Here is a 17,746-nt window from a genome sequence, read left to right as displayed (position 1 = left end):
CAAAACTCAAGTATATGTTCCAACTAAAGTAAAAACAATATCTGATAGAAACACTGGAGGCCTCACTGCACTTCAGGAGGACAGGGGTCTCCCAGACCTCCCCTTTAGCCTGGGACCCAAGCATGCACGGGAGGAAGCCACAGCCAGTGCTAACAGGAGGCCAAGGTTGTCCCACGCCTCTCGCCTGGTGTTGCCTTCTCTGGAGAGGAGGCCAGGAGTGGGGACACTGGCTAAGGATCTGGAGAGATCAGTTCTGTGTCTGCTGAACAGATGCTGGGGACATTCAGCAAAAGACTAGGAGAGGTTGTTGGCAATGTCAGAGAGCACTCTTCTGCAAGTACGGTCCGGTGTCAGCAGTGGGATGTGGGTGCTGCAGCGGCCGCAGCAGAAACAGTTCTCTAGGGTTTCACTGCTCTTGACGATGCGTTCCATAAAGAGATTTAGAATGTTCCTAAACACTGCAAAGAATGTCCAGCAAAGGATGCAGGGCAGGGTGGTTGTAGGGAGCAAAGTCACCCACAGGTACGCCGTGGAGCCACAGGTGGCAATGGGGTGGCAAATGTAGCACCTGTACCAGGGCCTCCTAGGGTGGCCGCCTGGCTTGCTGTGCTCCCCCTGAGCCTGAGGAGCCTCAACTTCCCATTGACCACAACACTCCTGAAACAAGAAGCAAGACAAAGCCAGAACACTGGCCTGGATGTCATTCGGAGAATTTGAAAAACAAAAGTGGAGGGACTGCTCTGGGTGAACAGAGGCGTAACCATCCCCCGCCGTCCATGTGCACTGGCCGGATTGTCGCCCATAGTCACAGCTGCAACTGCTCTCCAGAGGCCATTGGTGAACTCTGGGAAGGGACAGGATACATCCTGGGGCTGTGAGTCCTCATGGTGACAATACCATTGCAGCTTCGAGTCACTCTCCTCAGCCCTCGCCTTCCAAAATGGGAAGCCAATCATTCATTCATTCATTCATTCATTTCAGACATAGATTAGGTCAACAAAGGAAAGTATAAGATTATTACTTTATAACATGAGCGTGAATGCTAAAAAAAAAAAAAGAAAGAAAAAAAAGTCAGAATAACTGCAAATGCTGCCTGTAACCACCAGGATTTTAAGCTGCAGATGGCAGGGCAGGAAATTATACATTGTACTAAGCATTTTCGAACTACTTATCCATTTTAACATTTTTCTAAATGTATATGTTACTTAGAAAAATAAATATTTGTATAAGTGTAATTTCTTATGTGTGCATATAAAGTGTTTTCTAAACACTGCGGTAGTTGCTGTGTCTTCCTCTTTTTCTTCTTCCTTTTCCTTCCTTTCTCGCCTTCCTTTTCCTCCTTTATTTTCTTCCTTTCCTCCCTCCCTTCCTTCCTTCGTTCACTCCCTTTCTTTCTTCAATTTTTCTCTTTTTTATTCCTTCCTTTTTCCTTCTTCCTCTTTTTTATCTCTCCTCCCTTTCTCCTTCCTCCCTTCCTCCTTCCCTCCCTTTCTTCTTTCCAGCTTAGAGCTGGGAGGAGGGGCCCAGCCTCCTGCTCCCTCCCCTTCCTCTGCCTATAACAGGGTCTAGTCTCCTTCTAAAAATGACAAAACCCTCCCCTGTGGTTGCCCAGTGCTGTTCCCCTCTGCGGATAAACCACACTCTGCTTAGTCATCCTTCAGCAGACAGACACTCTTCACTCTCCAGCTACTGCAAAGAAAGCCACTAGCAGTGAAACTCAGTAACAGTATCTTCAGCAGAGGACGTCAGACACAAGACTTCCAAAGTATACAGGGTTTCATTCGGGGAAGACAGAAATTTCTAAAATTAGATTGTTGTGAAGGTTGCACTACTCTTTAAATATACCAAACATCACTGAACTGTACACTTAAAATAGGTAAGTTTTCTGGTATGTTAATTATATCTGAACGAATCTTCTTTTTAAAAGTAAATGAAACTATTTTACTCCCTGCCTAAAGCCTGCCCAGGACATCTGGGCCAATTCTGGGTTTTGTCTGTTACAAATACAGCTGCTGTGACTGTTGGTTTACAGGTTTCTGCGTGAAACATAAGAGTCCCTGGGACCAACAGCCATGAAGGCAATTGCTGGATTGTATGGTAGTTGCATCTCCAGTTTTACAAGAAACTTCCAGACTGTTTTCCAGAATGGATATAAGATTTTATATTCCCACCAACAATGTATGAGTGACCTGTTTCTCTGCATTTTTGCAGTATTTGGTATTGCTACTATTTTAATTTTTTGTCACTCTGATAGATATATAGATCTCACTGTGGTTGTAATTTGTATTTCCTTGATGATTAAAGAGGTTGAAATCACTGTATGTGCTTTTTTTTTTTTTTGCCATCTATATTTTTTCTTTGAAAACAGAAAATGCATTTGTGTTTTCCCCTAAATTCTAATTGGTTTGTGTTTCTGTTTTTTGTTTCTGTTTTGTATTTTTTTTGTCTCTGTTTTACTATCGTGTTTCTTTATATATTATAAATATGAGTCCTTAATCAGGTATGTGGTTTGCAAATATTTTCTCTCCGTCTCTAATACATCTTTTCATTATCTTAAGGGTCTTTCACACAAGCAAAAGTTTTACATTTTGATGAAGTTCAGTTAATCAAAATTTTGCTTTTATGTATTGTGCTTTTGATATCTGATTTGAAAACTCTGCAGAGCTGTAGGTCCTGAAGACTTTACCCTATTTTTCTCAAGTTTTATAATTTTCCATTTTCCATTTAAGTCTGTGATTCATTTTTGGTTAATTTTTACATAAAGTGAACTTTTTTTTCTTAATGGGTGTCTAATTGCTCCAGCTCCATTTGTTGAAAAGGCCAACTTTTCAACAAAGTTGAAACATTGAATTTGTTTTTCTGCCTTTGTCAAAAATAAATGGAGTGTATTTGTGTGGGTCTATTTCTGGATTTTCTGTTCTGTTCCATTGATCAGGGCCTGTCCGTCCACCAACACCACCCTGTGTTGATTACTATAGCCATATAAATATCTTGAAATTGGGGGTGTTGATTTATCCCACTGGATTCTTCTGTTTTAAATTGTTTTAGCTATTCTAAGGCCCATGCCTTTCCATATATATTTTAGAATAAACTTGCCTATGTCTACAAAACCCTGCTGGGATCTAATTTGCTTTTAAAATAAGATATCTATAACTCTTTCCCACTGTTTTTTGTTTGTTTGTCTGTTTTTTACTGAAAATATTATTAAAGTTTAGTTTGCTTTTATTAAACTTTCTTTTTCCCCAAATTTCAACATGCATTCATTCATTCCCTCAACTAGCTGTATTGAGCACCCACTATGCGCTGGGAGCTGTGGAGGTTCTTTGCACTAGAACAATAAAAATTCATGTCTGCTTTTCTCAAGGAACACATGGTTTTGGATTGTTAATGAAAGCATTTATTTGACTAACTAAATATTATTTTGAATGTACATATCTATTTATGGAACCCTAAAATTTAACCTACACAACTGTTCTTGCTTTGTCCTTGGGAGCCTGTGCTGCTGAAGAGTGCCATCAAATGATTTGGGTGGAGCCTGGGTGGTTCACCCTGGTCATGTCTAGTGACGGCTCTTGATGGGGCAGGGGGCCCGTGGGCAAGTGTTCCTGTCATTCTTGTTTACCTCCTTCATCACCCCTCCATGCCTTTTAGAAATAAAGAAGAATAACTGAGAGTGAGTCATTCATTCTTTCTCACATACGTTCATTTAATCAATGTTTGTCTAGTGCCCCCAACATGCCAGGTGTGGAGTCAGGGGTTGGGCTGAGGCCAGAGAGCCATCCCAGCAGAAACCTACAGCTCTGGCAGTGGCTGCTGCAGAGCTTTGGGAGCCTCCTGGGCCTCTGCTGACCTCCAAGGGAGAAATAAATGCAAAGCCTACAGGAGGAAGCCACCTGGAGAGCCCCAGCCTGGCGGGGAGCTTGGGTGCAGGCAGAAAGGCAAGGGCTGCAAACACATCACCTTCTAACTACTGACCAAGCCTGGAGTCCACAGGCTGAAGCAGCCTGTGGTCGGCACATCAGTAGAGGGAGGGCTGGACTTGTGTCACTTCCCAGGAAACAACAGTCTCCTCCCTGTCCAGATCTGAACACAGCGAAGAACAGAATCAAATACGTAGACCTCGTGTCTCAGAGTGTTTGCATTGCTCTAAAGGAATACCTGAGACTGGTAATTTATAAAGAAAAAATGTTTATTTTGGTTGACGGTTTTCAGGCTGTACAGGAAGTGTGATGCCGGCATCTGCTTCTGGTGAGACCTCCAGAAGTTTCCAATCACAGCAGAAGGCAATGGGGGATCAGGCGTGTCACAGGGTGAGAGTGGGAACAAGAGAGAGAAGAGGGAGTCCCAGTTCTCCCATGAATTCGTGACCACTCATTACTGTGCCAAGCAGTTCATGAGGACTTTGCATCCATGAGCTCAATACCTCCCACGAGGCCCACCTCTAATACTGGAGGCTACCCTGCATCCATGACCTCGACACCTGCCATGAGGCCCGTCTCTAATCCTGGAGGCCACATTTCAGCATGAGATTTGGAGGGAACACACATCCAAACACATCACCTTCTAACTACTGACCAAGGCCAGCCCCGAAGGCCTCCCACTGTGCTGGGGCTCTCAGCAGATTTGTATTTGCAAAGATCCAGCTTCTTCTGGCCACAGTGAAGAGAACTAGGCAGAAGTGGTTGTTTCTAGAAGGAGCATAAGGACCAGAAAGGTCCTGTGTTCTATGCAGAGAGTGAGAGGAGATGTGGAAGGGGAAAGGGCCTGCCAGGAACCTGGAGTCCAGCTGAGCACCAAAGGCCAGCCTTTCCCTCTGCCTCCGACTGCCCTTTTCCTTTCCAGGCTATATTCTTTAAACCACAAAGACTCTGGAATGAGAGAAAATGTCAAATAGCCCATAGAAACACATCTTTTTCTGTGGACGCATGCGGGTGACGGCGTGCAGCCACACTGCGCCCAGCACACTCAGGCTTGTCCTTTGCCTCAAGAGAGTACCCCTTCCCCTTGTGCACCACCATGAGCAAAGTGGGAACCAGGCCCTGGGCTTGGAGAGGAAGTGGAGGGAGGGCCAGGGCTGGAATAGCCTCTGCAGGATGCCCAGGACAGGGGCACAAAGACATGTGTGCAAGTGGAATTACCTTTAAGACTAAATGGCAATTACAAGATATGTTTGGGTTTTTTAAAAGTGGGGGAATTGAGATGAGAAAAGGAACATTAAAAATAAAATATTTTAAGAAAGCTGTTTTATTTAAATGAATCAATCCCAAATTACCACATTATACTTCAATGCATATGACATTTTAATAAAAAGCTACTATTTAGTTTTGTCAGAATATAAAATATTTCATCTGATGAAAAAAGAGTAATATAAACCCATGTAACCAGTATTCCAAAGTAAGAATTGTTAAGATTTTGCTACAGTTACTTCAGATCTATTTTTCAGAAATAAAACATGACTAACAGAGTTTAAGTCCTCCTCCCATGCCCACTATCCCTCTTTAAAGATTCCGCAGGCCTGACATGTGTGGGAGACTTTTGTTCCCATGGTAACGCTGCTGCTACCCCACCCCCATGCCTGTAGACACCACAAAATATTGCTGTTTGTTTTTAAATTCCATTGTCAGCATCACCCTTCTGTATCCCAGCCCCCAAGGTTACACTTTTAGGAGGCACTCAAGTTGGTACAAGTAGAATGACTTCATCCCCTTTCGCCCCAGGGGACATTCTGTTCGGTGAAATATGCCACGAATTCTTTATCCAGGCCTGGAGTGGAGGCCTTGGAGGAGGCTTCCAGTCTTGCACTCCTGCAAACCATGCTCCAGGGCTGCCTCGTCCGTCCGGCTTCCGCAGCACCTCTGTGCTGGGTGCCAGGGAGCACGAACCTTCTGCTCTCTCAGATGCGGCCAATGCCTCCCGAATTTCTCTATAGAAATTTAAGTTGCACCGCGGGAAGAGTTTCAACAGTGCACACTCCAGGCCTTGCTGGGTGTCATCAATGAGTGTGAAGTGGCATCTCCTGTTGCCTGGAGATATGCAACCAGTGAATTTGCGCATTCTCAGGCGTCTCCTCTGCTTGAAGGGCTGCCCCTATCCCTGCCCCTTTATTTCCCTGGGTGGCTCGTCTTCGCCCATTGGCAGTCAGAATTCCTCCTGGTGCTGTAGAGGAGTCTTTGTTATTTACAGGTAGGGCAAATATCTTCTCCCCCGTTGGGGTCAGCAGTTTATGTTTTGTTCAAGAGACGTTTTTACTTTTAACACACTCAAATGTATCCATTTTAAAATTTCTGCATTCCCAGTCGTATAGATATTAAAAAAAAAAAAAAAAAAAAAAAAAGAAAAAAAAGCAAAACCCAACCCTCCCCTCCCCCTCCCCCTGCATATGTACTCCAGGGGTGTAGGATCTTGCAGAAGGGTTTGGGAAGGAGGAGTTCGGTGTGTGCCTAGCCATGTGCTGCCGAACCCCGGTCAGAGCTAGCTGTTCGGGCACACACGCCGAATTTACAGTTGGCAAAGAGTATTCAACACGGCCTCAAGATAAACGCTGTTTAGAGCCTCGCTGGTTGGATTAAAATAATTGTAAAAACACCCGAGAAAGTGTTTCCTTTTCTCTAACGTTTCTTGCGAGCGTGGAGTCCTATCTGCTCTCGTCGGGACGGAGCTGACCCCTGCACTCTCCGCAGCCTCCTGGGTGACCGCACACCCCGTGCCCCCCACCCCCACCGAGGCCAGCACCGAGGTGCGGTCTGGTGTTTAAAAAGAAGATTGCAAAGCCACGGAGGAGCTGCTGGAGGGACGGGGGATTGAGGGAGCTAAGTTCTGCGGAAGACTGTCTCCTGCACATTTAAAGGACAAAACAAAAACAAAGCAAAGCCCTGACAACTCCACTTGACCAGAACAGCTTCAGCAAGACGCGCCGACCTCTTCGGGAAGCGCGAGTGCGCGCGTGTCTGCGTCTCTGTGCGGATCTGGGCCTGCCGTGCGCGTGTGTGCCGAGGTGAAACGGCGGCGGAGTTTCAAACATTTCATCTTCGAACCATCTCCTGTTGAGGAACTAAGGTGGTCAGGTGGTTGCTGATTCTGAAGAGGGTCTCTTTCAACTGCGATCGCTTCAAGGAACTCGGGTCTGTCCATTTCCACGGAAATGTCCTCTTTCCTCCCTCTCCAGGCGCTGCAGGCTCCCAGCGCCGCGCTCCCTCCCAGGCTGAAACCGCAGCTGGCGGGACGCGCCGTTTCCAGGGTGCGCTGGGTGAGAGCCGCCCACGAGCGGCCCAGTGTGGCGGGACCTCGAGCTGGAGCCGCGCGGACGCCTGACCACCAGGCGCTCCCGACCCGGACGGGGAGAAGGGCGACCCGGGGTGAGGGGGCGGGTCGCGTAGGAAGGAGGAGAGAGAAAGAGGGCGAAGCCAGCGCCAGATTAGGGAGGAGAGAAGGATAGAGACGGAGTCGGCGAGATGCTGGAGAATTCAAGATTGTGGAGACCCTGCGCGGGAGAGAAACTTCAGGAAGCACGTCGGAGGCGGGGCATCTGTGGAAGGAAGGCAAATTTTGCAGAGCAGTAAAGGAAGCCGGGAAGGGCAAGTTAGCCATGGGGAGACGTCGCAGAAATCCGGAGCTAAAAACACGGCGGTTAAGTAAGCAAGAGCTGGTTAGCTGAATACGAGGTCCCTAGAATGTAAATTATAAATAAATACATAAAAAGGAAAGAAATGAAAGAAAAAGAAAAGAGCGCGCTGTAGGGTCCCAAGTCCAGGCGCTGGGAGCAGCCCGGGCGGGGACCCTCCCAGCCCACAGTAGCCGCCGCCCGGAGTCCCTAAAGTGAGCTCCCACGTGGCTACTCGGGGATCTCCCAGGCCTCGGGGGCCCATTTGAAAACCCCGAGAGGCCTCGCACATCCTGCCAGGACTGGAGCTGCTGGGACCGCTCAGTCTCCCACGGATGCTCTTCTGCGCGTGTTTTCCAGGAACACATTTAGGCCTCAGAAGCGTCTTTGAGAGCCTAGAAATGCCGGTTGCGCGTGAAATCCAGTCCAACCTACTCACAGAGTACAAGACCTGGAAACGACGTTTGAAAGAGATGTGCGTTCCATGTTGACTTAAATTTTGTTCTATTTATGACGACGTATTTGTTTTCAAAGAAAGGAAAAATTGCTTAACCAAGCTTCTCATGTCCCCATCCCCCTGTTCCTGCCTCGCTCTTTCCCTCGACAAACGCGGGGAGCACTGGAACGGGAGAGCCAGTGACCGGTGACCGTGAATACGGTAGCGATGTGATTTGATGCATTGAAACTACTTACATTTCCAATGTTACTTCATTAAAGGAAACCCACATAAAACGTGTCTGTTCCATCTTAATTGCCAAAAAAGTTTGCCACACCCCCGAACGGTAACTGTTTCCCCCCAGACACCGAAAGCTCACAAGGAACCACAATGAGAAAGGATCAGGAACCGCTTAAGTTTTATTGAAATGCCTCGATGCCGTTTTTTCTTCTTCCCCGAATTAAGCCGCCGTGGGAGGAGGTGGGTCGCGCCCACCGTTGCCAGGACTCAGGCCGGCAGACACGGGCCACAGCGCCCCCTCGCCGCCCGCGCGCACGGCTCCTGGCCTGCGTCGGCTCCTTCGTCCCCGCGACACGGAGGACTGCGCCGAGCCCGGCGAGCGCCCCGGCCTTCTCGGCCTGCCGCGTTCCCGGGGAGACCCCGAGCCCGAGCCAGAGCCTCCGAGGCCAGCTCGTCCTCGCGCTCGGCCTCGCAGGAAATCCCCATTCGCTGAGACTTGCATGTCCACGTGGACTCGTTCTAAATTCCTTGGCTGCTGGAGGGACAATAAAGAAAAATAGAACAGTGTTAACTTTTTTCCCGTCTCCTAGAGCACACCTGGGAAAGGGGCAGGGCCCACCATGAACCTGAAACTGCACGTCGCCTGGGTTACTGTGGCCAGGGGTCGCGTTTTCCAAGCAGTTACTCGGTTTCCCCTGCGTGCCTGCTCAGTCCCTCCTTCCAGCTCAAATGGCAACTGAAAAACCGCAGAAGCCCAGTGCCCGGCCCTCCCCAGCGACCACACAGACCTGAGCACCCCCTTCGCCCTTGAGCAAAACATCCCAGGCCCTCCTCTCCCCGAGCCGCGGCCTTGCGGCCCTCGTGGCCCCGAGACCGAGTCCGGGCTGAGTCCGCCACCCTCTCAAGCAGCCTTGCCGGGACCGCCGCGCCAAGACTCCACGCTGCCAGCATGTTTTCTCGTGATTGATTTTTTTTTTTTTTTAAGAAGAAGACCAAGCCAACTTTAACTTAAGGAAAATGATTTTTTTCTTTAGTATCTGAGAGCTTTAAAGCAAAATGGAGTTTATATATTCCAGTAACAATGACGAGTGTAAGTTTTCAATGTCCCTGCGTAGGCATTTTAATTTGCTACAGTCACTACCAATAAAAACGGCATGTAGTGAGGGTCGACTGTTTAATAGTGCAAGGTAGACGGTTTTTATTAGTAACAGGCAGCAACGGTATGGAAAATTTAGATTTCAGTGGAGGAGTATAATACACACAGGACGGGAAGAGCCCATCTTCAAACTCCCAGCACTGAGCTAAACAGAGGGGAAGGGCAGGCGGCGTTTCTGGAGATGCACCCTGGGTGAGGGGACCCTCCCGGTCACTGCACGTGTCTGGTTATATATTTAATTGATGTCAGAATCGACTGTATCCAAAGCAGACACTCCAGCTCCAAACTGAGGATGTTTTTGTAATAACTGGCTGTTTTCTCTTCTGTCCCTGGAAGAGGTCAGGCCCGGGGTGTCAAGGGAGGGGAGGGAGGATGAGCCCCATATGCTAATGAAACCACAGCGGGAACCGCTCTTTAGAAATGGAAATACTCCAGGCCAGTCCTCCCTGGTGATAAAAATTACACCCGATTTTTTTTCATTTAAACTGATCTGATCGGAAAAGAACCCTAAAAGCTGCCATCTGATCTGCCAGTGTTTGTGTTTGCTATCCAGCGTGTGGGCCTCTTATTTACCCCTCTTCTTGGAGGAATTTCCTCCCAGGAAGCGAAAAAATGTCGCAGACTGTCGAGGGCTCGCCCAACCCCGCTGCTTCCTCTCTGTCTGTTTTCAACTCTATAGTAATTGAATAAAAGTATCTGCGCTGAGCTGAATTAGGATGTCCCAGGTGGACTCGCAGCATGGTTGAAACCCCCCTGCTGGGTCGTTGCAGGAGCCCCAGCCTGTGGGAACGAGGAGTCTGTGGGTGGAGGGAGCGGTGGTCGTGGGTGTGTGTGCGTGTGCGTGTGCCTGTGCTGAGATGACCTGGAGAGGATGTGTGCAGGATGGGGGTGTGGTTTGTAGGAAGAGTGATGGAGGAGCAGTGTGGGCGAAGGGGTGGGTGGGAGAACTAGTAAGGGGCGACTGGCTTGGCTCGGGAGCTCCTGGCGGGAGGGGTAACATGCCTGGATCGCGCCTACCGGGAGAGTCGCCCTGCCTGCCGGCTCAGGAGGAGCCATCCTCAAGCCCAGCACTGCAGTTTGCAACTGGTTCCGGTGCACCTGGGGAAAGACAGCCTGACGCCCTGAGTGTTTCTCTTGCACCCTGGACCAGACTGGTAACCCGAGCTCCGCTCCCTCCGCGCCGCTGCAGCTGCACGACGGGAAGGCCGCAACATGCCCTGCGTCCTGAGATCACCAAGGCCGCTCCGCAGGCTGCAGGGCCAGCGGGGTCCAGGAGTCGGCTGCAGGCCCAAACTGAGGCCCGCCCCAGGCCACAGCGCTCTCTCTCCTCCACCGCACCCACCCGAGACGGCTTCCGAGGATAGAGGCACCTGTTGGGTGGGTGCTCCCAATAGGCCAGCACAGACCTGACACTCTTCCATCCCCCTGAGCGCCCCCCATAGGTGATCCTTCGGAGTGGGCAGTCAGACGCCCTCTTCGGCCATCCCCAAGTGGAAGAGGGATGAAGAAGCTGATGGGGAGCGGGTTCTAGGAAGCTGAGGTCCCAGGGACGCTCGCCAACCGCCTCGATTCTGAGCCCCACAAGGCAATCGCCCCCCAACTCCAGCCGCGCGTCACCTGAGCTACCTGTAATGCCACTGCACCGGAGGCGCCAGCCTGAGCTCCTGCCGGTTCCCGAGGTGACGGGGGAGGCTTCAGGTCCTGCCAGAGGCGGTTTGTCGGGTAACAATCATCCCCCCAGTGTTTTGACAACACAAATCCGAAAGAGGAGCCAACTTAGAAAAACAAAATAAAATAAAACTCTTCAGGGGACGGCGTCTTCTCAGGTGAAGCCCTGGCGGCATCCCCAACAGTGGAAAGTCGTAACGTTCAGGGCCCCGGGGGTTGCGCTGCGGATTTGGGGGCGGAAAGCTCACCTCAGGGCCCTCCTGGCAATTCGCAACCAAGGAGCCCCGGATCCAGGTCCATGCTGCGAGGAGCTGGCCGCGAGGGGGAGGCGACCAGACGCGAGGCCACGCGGGGAGCCTCCGGCCGGGAGGCCGAGCAGGTCCGGGACCGTGGAAGTGAGAGCCGCGCGCACTGCCCAGAGGAGGACCCCAGCCGCGGGCGCCACCATCCTGACCTCCCCACTTCCCTGCGACTTCCGGATTGGCCCAGCCTCCTCGGGGTGCACAGCGGGACAGACCGTGAGCCCCCCAAGTGGACCCGGCCTGGCCTGACCGCGGGCGGCCTCTGCCTAGTCCGCGAGGGTGGAGAAGGGGTGGGGGGCGGGGTTAGTGGCTGGAAGAGGCGGGGCCGGGCGGGGGGAACAGGTGCCGGGGACGTTGGAGCCAGCCGGAAAGCGGGGCAGGGGACGTGGCGCGAGTGGGTGGGAGTGGAGGGGTGCGCGCCGGACACGCAGCGCGCCGCGCGGGCTCAGTCACCGCGAGCCGCGGGGGCTGGGGTCGGGGCTGCTAGAGAGGCGCTGCGCCACAAAAGCCTGTCGTTCCCTCCCGCTGCCGCCTCCGTCGCCTCTCCCTCCCCGCCTGCCTTCCTTCTCTCTGCCCCCCCCGGCCGCGGCCTGGAGGCTGGAGCGGGCGGAGCAGGGGAGGGGCGGCCCCCGAATATGCAGATTTGAGCGCGTGATGGGACAGCTGCGGCGTTCCAATGTCCCTCGGGAAAACTCGAGCGCTCCTTCCTCAACTTCCTCACTCCCGACTCCAGACTCCCAAACCCGACCGCCGCCTGGCGCGCGGCTTGCCGCCCACCGGCTCCGCGCTGCCGCCTCCGCACCGCCCACCCCGCCGCAGCCCCGGCCCGCGGCCGCCCGGCTAGTGCCCGGGCCGGCCCCTCCGCCGCCGTCCGGTGCCCGTCGCCGCCCGCCCCGCCGGGCGTGGATGGAGGGCGCCGCCCCGCCCTGCCCGCTGCTCGGCCGTGGAGCGGGCCCGGCGCCCGCGCCCACCATGCTACCCGCAGGGCTACCTGTACAGGCGCCCCGGTTCGCTGGCGCTCTACTTCGTGCCCCGGGCCCTACGGCGCGTCGGCTCTGGCGGCTCCGCGCAGCGAGGAGGCTGGCGCGCTCGCGTCGGGCTCGGCGTTCAGCCCCTACCCGGCTCGGCGGCCTTTCACAGCGCAGGGCCCACCGGCTTCGGGAGCCCGCTGCAGTACTCGGCCGGACGCCGCCGCGCCGCCGCCCGGCTTTCCCGTCCTACATGGTAAACCGGGAGCGGGCGGGACGCAGGACTCCGGGCCCCGCGGAGCGGAGCTAGGGTTCGGGGCGGGCGGGGGCCGCTGTGAATGTGGCGCGGCCGGCGGCTCAGGAGTCGGCCGGCTCGTGTTGCCCGCCCGGCAGGCTGAGCCGGGCCCCGGGTGAGGAGGGCAGCGCGGCCGGCGGGGAGGTCCCTGAGTCCGGCCGGGACCGGCGCTCCCCCGGCGCGTCCCCTCGGCTCGCCGGCTAATTTTTTCTGAGAGTCTGGGAAGTGCCTCTCCGCCGGGGGCCGGGGTCTGGCCCGGTTTGTCCCTCGTTCCCGCACCGCAGCCTGGGAAGGCGTTGGGAGCGGGTTGTGTGCTCGCCTACATTGGCGTGGGGCGCGAGGGTCCACGTCACTGCGGCCTCTGGGCCGACGGCCAGGCGGTTCGCATTCACTCGCGGGGCTCGGAGCGGCGGGGGCCACCGGGGGTCACCGAGTTGGGCCCGGGAGCCGAACATCCAGCTGCGGCTCCCCAGTCCATCCGAGGTGCCCAGGTTTCGGCCTTAATCTGTCCGGCGGACCATGCTTTCAAAAATCGTGCATGCGGGCGTGTGACCCGCTAAGGGCCGCCTGAGTGCTCCGTGCCCCGAGCGTAGCTTCTGCTCCGGCGACCTGGGGCGGCCCGCGAGTCTTGAGGTTCCTGAGCTGGGCCGGGCCCGGGCCGCAGCGAAGCACGTTACGGGCGATTGAGGCCATTACGGGATTGTCACCACTCCCGTCCCTCGGCGGAATTTCTGGGCAGCGACCGAGTCGCTGGGGCCTTGGCGAAGGCTGCAAACGTCTCGAATTTAAAAGTTAAAAGATGAATTAAAATGCTAATTACGGCGTATTTGAAGAATTCGAAACGGTGACTGGCTTCTGAGTTGCAAATTGGATTTGCCCAGCTTTAGAGCAGTGAATAGTGAATTGGGGGCTCTGGGGTGTTTTTTTAACCATATAAGGGCGGGGAAGAGGGAGTAGGGGGAGGCAGCGGCACTCCAGGCAACGGCAGAAATTTAGATATCAAAGAGCTACCTGTGGGCCTGTGTGCGTGCACGTGCGAGGGTTTGTGTACATCGCCACGCGCAGCTCCGGAACACTTGGGGGAAGATGGGTCATTTTAGGAAAGAGAAATAGTTTAAAATTCGAGAATAAAACTATGATACTTTTTGTGATCAACAGCTGGTCCCGAACCACACTGCGTTTTTCCTGCTCTTTTGCCGCGGGAAGCGCAGCCCCAGAGCCAGAGACTCACGGGGGAACGGTGGCCGTGGGCTGGCGGAGGGGCGGCATCCTCCGGCTGGTTGCTCGCTGGCTCTCTGCACACTCCACTCACAGGCTCTTTTGGTTCCAGGGCGCACCCTACGACGCGCACACCACCGGCATGACCGGCGCCATCAGCTACCACCCGTATGGCAGCGCGGCCTACCCGTACCAGCTCAACGACCCCGCGTACCGCAAGAACGCCACGCGGGACGCCACGGCCACGCTCAAGGCCTGGCTCAACGAGCACCGCAAGAACCCCTACCCCACCAAGGGCGAGAAGATCATGCTGGCCATCATCACCAAGATGACCCTCACCCAGGTCTCCACCTGGTTCGCCAACGCGCGCCGGCGCCTCAAGAAGGAGAACAAGATGACCTGGGCCCCGAGGAACAAAAGCGAGGATGAGGATGAGGACGAGGGCGATGCGGCCAGAAGCAAGGACGAGAGTCCCGATAAGGCGCAGGAGGGCACGGAGACCTCGGCGGAGGACGAAGGTGAGCGGGCAGCGGCCGGCGCAAGGTCTCGGGGCGCTTTCTTCCCAGGCGGGGCGCAGAGCTAAGGTCGGGAGGACGCTGCCCACCGGACATCCCAGGTCCGGGTCCGAGCCCCAGCCGCCCCGCATGGGTCTGGGGTCGCCGGGATTTGAGCGAGCGATTCCTGGGGCGCTGCCCGGGGAGATCAGGCTCCCCCTGTCACGTGGCCGGGTGGGGGCGAGGTGAGGGGTCCTATGGGGAGGGCCCAGTGCCGCAGGACAAGGGGCGGAGGGGGCTCCAGGTGCCTGCGCTGTCCCCTGGTGCCACCCACCGTGCCCGCGCCCCCGCAGGGATCAGCCTGCACGTGGACTCGCTCACGGATCACTCGTGCTCGGCTGAGTCGGACGGGGAGAAGCTTCCTTGCCGTGCCGGGGACCCCCTGTGCGAATCGGGCTCCGAGTGCAAGGACAAGTACGACGACCTGGAGGACGACGAGGACGACGACGAGGAGGGCGAGCGGGGCCTGGCGCCGCCCAAGCCCGTGACCTCGTCGCCGCTCACCGGCTTGGAGGCGCCGCTGCTGAGCCCCCCGCCCGAGGCTGCGCCCCGCGGTGGCGGCAAGACGCCCCAGGGCAGCCGGACGTCTCCGGGCGCGCCGCCCCCCGCCAGCAAGCCCAAGCTGTGGTCGCTGGCCGAGATCGCCACGTCGGACCTCAAGCAGCCGAGCCTTGGCCCGGGCTGCGGGCCACCTGGGCTGCCCGTAGCCGCCGCGCCGGCCTCATCCGGGGCACCGCCGGGAGGCTCGCCCTACCCTGCCTCGCCGCTGCTAGGCCGCCCCCTGTACTACACGTCGCCCTTCTACGGCAACTACACAAACTACGGGAACTTGAACGCGGCGCTGCAGGGCCAGGGCCTCCTGCGGTACAACTCCGCGGCCGCGGCCCCTGGCGAGGCCCTGCACGCCGCGCCCAAGGCAGCCAGCGACGCGGGCAAGGCGGGCGCGCACCCGCTCGAGTCCCACTACCGGCCCCCGGGCGGCGGCTACGAGCCCAAGAAAGGTAGGCAGCCCGCGACCGGGGGCGCCCGGGAGGGGAGGGAGAGCCAGCCCCGGGGAGGCGGAGCGCTCGGGAGACCCGGGGGAGGGTCCGGGAAGAAGATCCAGGGGACCGCTCCTGGGACCCAGAATTAGCAGAGTGAGGGCGGAGGGCGAGATGGAAGCCAAAGAAGGTGCGGCCCTCTTTTTACACTTGCCGTGTTATTATTTATTTTTACTTAATTTACTGTTATTTTGACTATTATTATCTTGGCTGTCCTAGTTTCGGCAAACCCAGATTGCCACGAAATTCCAATTACAGCGTGTCCCCCTAATGAGCCTGGGTGTGTTTCGGTGTCTTATTGGTTAAGGAGTCAGAGTTGAATCTGCTTTTCTGCCGTTGGCTAGAAGCAAACAGAAAGTTCCAGTTACTCTCAGAGGCGTTTGTCTTCAAAAGAGAAAATCAAACGTTTTTTCCGCTTTTTGTTGTTGTTCTGAAAGAAAACCATTTTTTTCCCCCTGTTCTATATTGCCTCTGTTGCTCCTGAGTCAGGCTACCCGAAGGAGGAGCTCAAGGGGGAAAGTTAAGAACTAGGGAACATCACCAAAAGTCGTCTCAGATAGCAGCCCTGAAGACAGTCGGTTTCCCAAACTGCTGTTTGCCCGGGAGTGGAGGATGGTGGGTGCACGGTGGTCTGCGCAGTCAGCAGGCTGTGGGATCGGTTCTGACTAACTGCCCACTCCCCTGACAGATGCCAGCGAGGGCTGCACCGTGGTTGGCGGGGGCGTCCAGCCCTACCTATAGAAGGGCCGAGCACAGCAATGCAAGTAAGTGGGCACCCTGGTGCTTCCCAGACCCTCTGGAGCCTCCCAGCACCAGCTTGCTTAATGTGTTTTTCTTGCTTCTGGTCATGGGGTTAGAAGACAGAGCATTTCAATCTTGTCCAGTCTTTTCTTTCCTCAAGGGGGAAACTATCTTTTCTGTTTTATAGATTCCCTCTTTTTGGCACAAGTTCTATCACTCCTTTACCTAGGGAAAGAAAATATATATGTGTGTGTGTGTGTAATATATATATGTGTGTATATATGGTACATGTGTGTATATATATATATTACACACTACTGTTGTTTTCTTTTGAAACAATAGATTATTACAATCTGGGCATTCGTATGCAATTTAGAGCCATTTTTACTATGCTAGACACATAATACACACATGCTTTGATGAGCTTGGGCTACCAAAACTCGGAGTAGCAAAAATCTTTATAGATGATGTTTGCGAAATAAGACTGAAGAGACACAAGGCATCCGAGTCTTTTATCAGCCCTTCCCAACCTCCCTGCACCCATGTCAAGCGGACAGGACTCTGACATTCTCCTGGGGCTCACAACAGCATCTGAAAACATTTGTTGCTTTGCAACGAGTCAGAATTACTAAGTGTAGATCTTGAAGATAAGAAAGAGGTAGAACCACTTCAGATCAACTCGTTTTTATAATGGTGTTGGTGTGGAACTGAAAGATTGGGGATGATTTGGTTTTTCCTTGGTCCACAGGTAGGTGTCACAATTGCTTTGGAAAAAAAAAAAAAAAAAAAAAAAAAGTCAGGAGGCCATTCTCCCTTCCCAAGCTCATAAATTTACAGATACAACAAACAGATGTCTAAATCCAGACCACATCTTGTGCCACTGTAAAAGAGAAGGATCCACACAGCACTGTCAACCCACAGACTCTAACAATTGGAACAGACTATTGTTGGACATACGTGAATTTGTTGGCATAGTATAGTTTCCCCTATGTATGTGTGACTTTTGAAAACAATCTGTTTTTCTCAGGATATCTTGAATTGATCACTTCATTGCCACGGTATATATTCTATAGGTGTGATAGGATTTACTGTAAAGTTTATTTGTAAAAGATGTACACAGTAGAAATAAAACGTGATTGAAGAACTTGAGTACTTCAGAAGTGGAAACAAATTTGATATTTATTTTTATAATGATATAAAGCTTCTAGTAATTTATGCAAGTTGTATTGCAATGGAATCTAAACTTTTGTAAATAAATTCTGCCTGGTTTTATTTGAACATTGCTGGTTATACAATCTTTGTTGGTTGTTTAACACGAATTCTTTACTAATTTATATCTTAAATTGTAAATAAAAACAGACTAGTCTACAATAATATGGTGTTTGGGGCTTATTTTTCCTAGAAGAATGATTTGGGGTGGAGCTCCAGTGATAACCTCCAGGTGATCTGATCTCACCTTTTTAATGAAAAGCTGTGTGAAATAAACTCTCCTTTCCTGATCATTAAAAAAAAAAAAAAAAAAAAAAAA

At 53.2% G+C, this 17,746-nt stretch overlaps 2 protein-coding genes across 5 annotated transcripts; one reads left to right on the top strand and one right to left on the bottom strand.

Annotated features, from left to right (window-relative positions):
• Positions 1 to 8,434: 8,434 nt before the first annotated feature.
• IRX2-DT (IRX2 divergent transcript) lies at positions 8,435 to 11,718 on the bottom strand. 3 transcript variants are annotated; one of them, XR_001882051.1, is made up of 3 exons: positions 11,349 to 11,718; positions 11,059 to 11,207; positions 8,735 to 8,811 (listed from the first exon to the last, which is right to left on the bottom strand). XR_001882051.1 is itself a non-coding variant. In XM_017855035.1 (2 exons), exons 1-2 carry the CDS (start codon positions 11,546 to 11,548, stop codon positions 8,796 to 8,798), a joined length of 216 nt encoding a protein of 71 aa, XP_017710524.1. In that variant the 5' UTR covers positions 11,549 to 11,718; the 3' UTR covers positions 8,435 to 8,795. The 3 variants fall into 3 exon arrangements, 2 of the variants coding, with proteins under 2 accessions (XP_017710524.1, XP_017710525.1); XM_017855035.1 differs by lacking the exon at positions 11,059 to 11,207 and having other exon boundaries at positions 8,435 to 8,811; XM_017855036.1 differs by lacking the exon at positions 11,059 to 11,207 and having other exon boundaries at positions 8,435 to 8,808.
• Positions 11,719 to 12,144: 426 nt separating this feature from the next.
• IRX2 (iroquois homeobox 2) lies at positions 12,145 to 17,592 on the top strand. 2 transcript variants are annotated; one of them, XM_017855034.1, is made up of 5 exons: positions 12,145 to 12,626; positions 13,996 to 14,401; positions 14,731 to 15,438; positions 16,166 to 16,241; positions 16,967 to 17,592. In XM_017855034.1, the coding sequence occupies exons 1-4, from the start codon at positions 12,309 to 12,311 to the stop codon at positions 16,216 to 16,218; spliced, it is 1,485 nt and encodes a 494-aa protein (XP_017710523.1). In that variant the 5' UTR covers positions 12,145 to 12,308; the 3' UTR covers positions 16,219 to 16,241; positions 16,967 to 17,592. The 2 variants fall into 2 exon arrangements, with proteins under 2 accessions (XP_017710523.1, XP_017710522.1); XM_017855033.1 differs by having other exon boundaries at positions 12,148 to 12,626; positions 16,166 to 17,592.
• The last annotated feature ends 154 nt before the right edge of the window (positions 17,593 to 17,746 follow it).

The sequence above is a fragment of the Rhinopithecus bieti genome, unplaced genomic scaffold (assembly GCF_001698545.2).
Source record: "Rhinopithecus bieti isolate Rb0 unplaced genomic scaffold, ASM169854v2 scaffold_39386, whole genome shotgun sequence".
NCBI classification, from domain to species: domain Eukaryota; kingdom Metazoa; phylum Chordata; class Mammalia; order Primates; family Cercopithecidae; genus Rhinopithecus; species Rhinopithecus bieti.
The sequence above is the reverse complement of the archived record's forward strand: the minus strand, read 5'-3'. Positions and strand labels throughout refer to the sequence as shown.

Bases quoted from the DNA above. Each gene is read 5' to 3' on its own strand.
- IRX2 (XM_017855034.1), top strand. From the start codon at position 12,309: ATGGAGGGCGCCGCCCCGCCCTGCCCGCTGCTCGGCCGTGGAGCGGGC. The intron at 12,627-13,995 runs GTAAACCGGGAG...TTTTGGTTCCAG, and splicing joins CGGCTTTCCCGTCCTACATG to GGCGCACCCTACGACGCGCA. The intron at 14,402-14,730 runs GTGAGCGGGCAG...GCGCCCCCGCAG, and splicing joins GACCTCGGCGGAGGACGAAG to GGATCAGCCTGCACGTGGAC.
- IRX2-DT (XM_017855035.1), bottom strand. From the start codon at position 11,548: ATGGTGGCGCCCGCGGCTGGGGTCCTCCTCTGGGCAGTGCGCGCGGCT.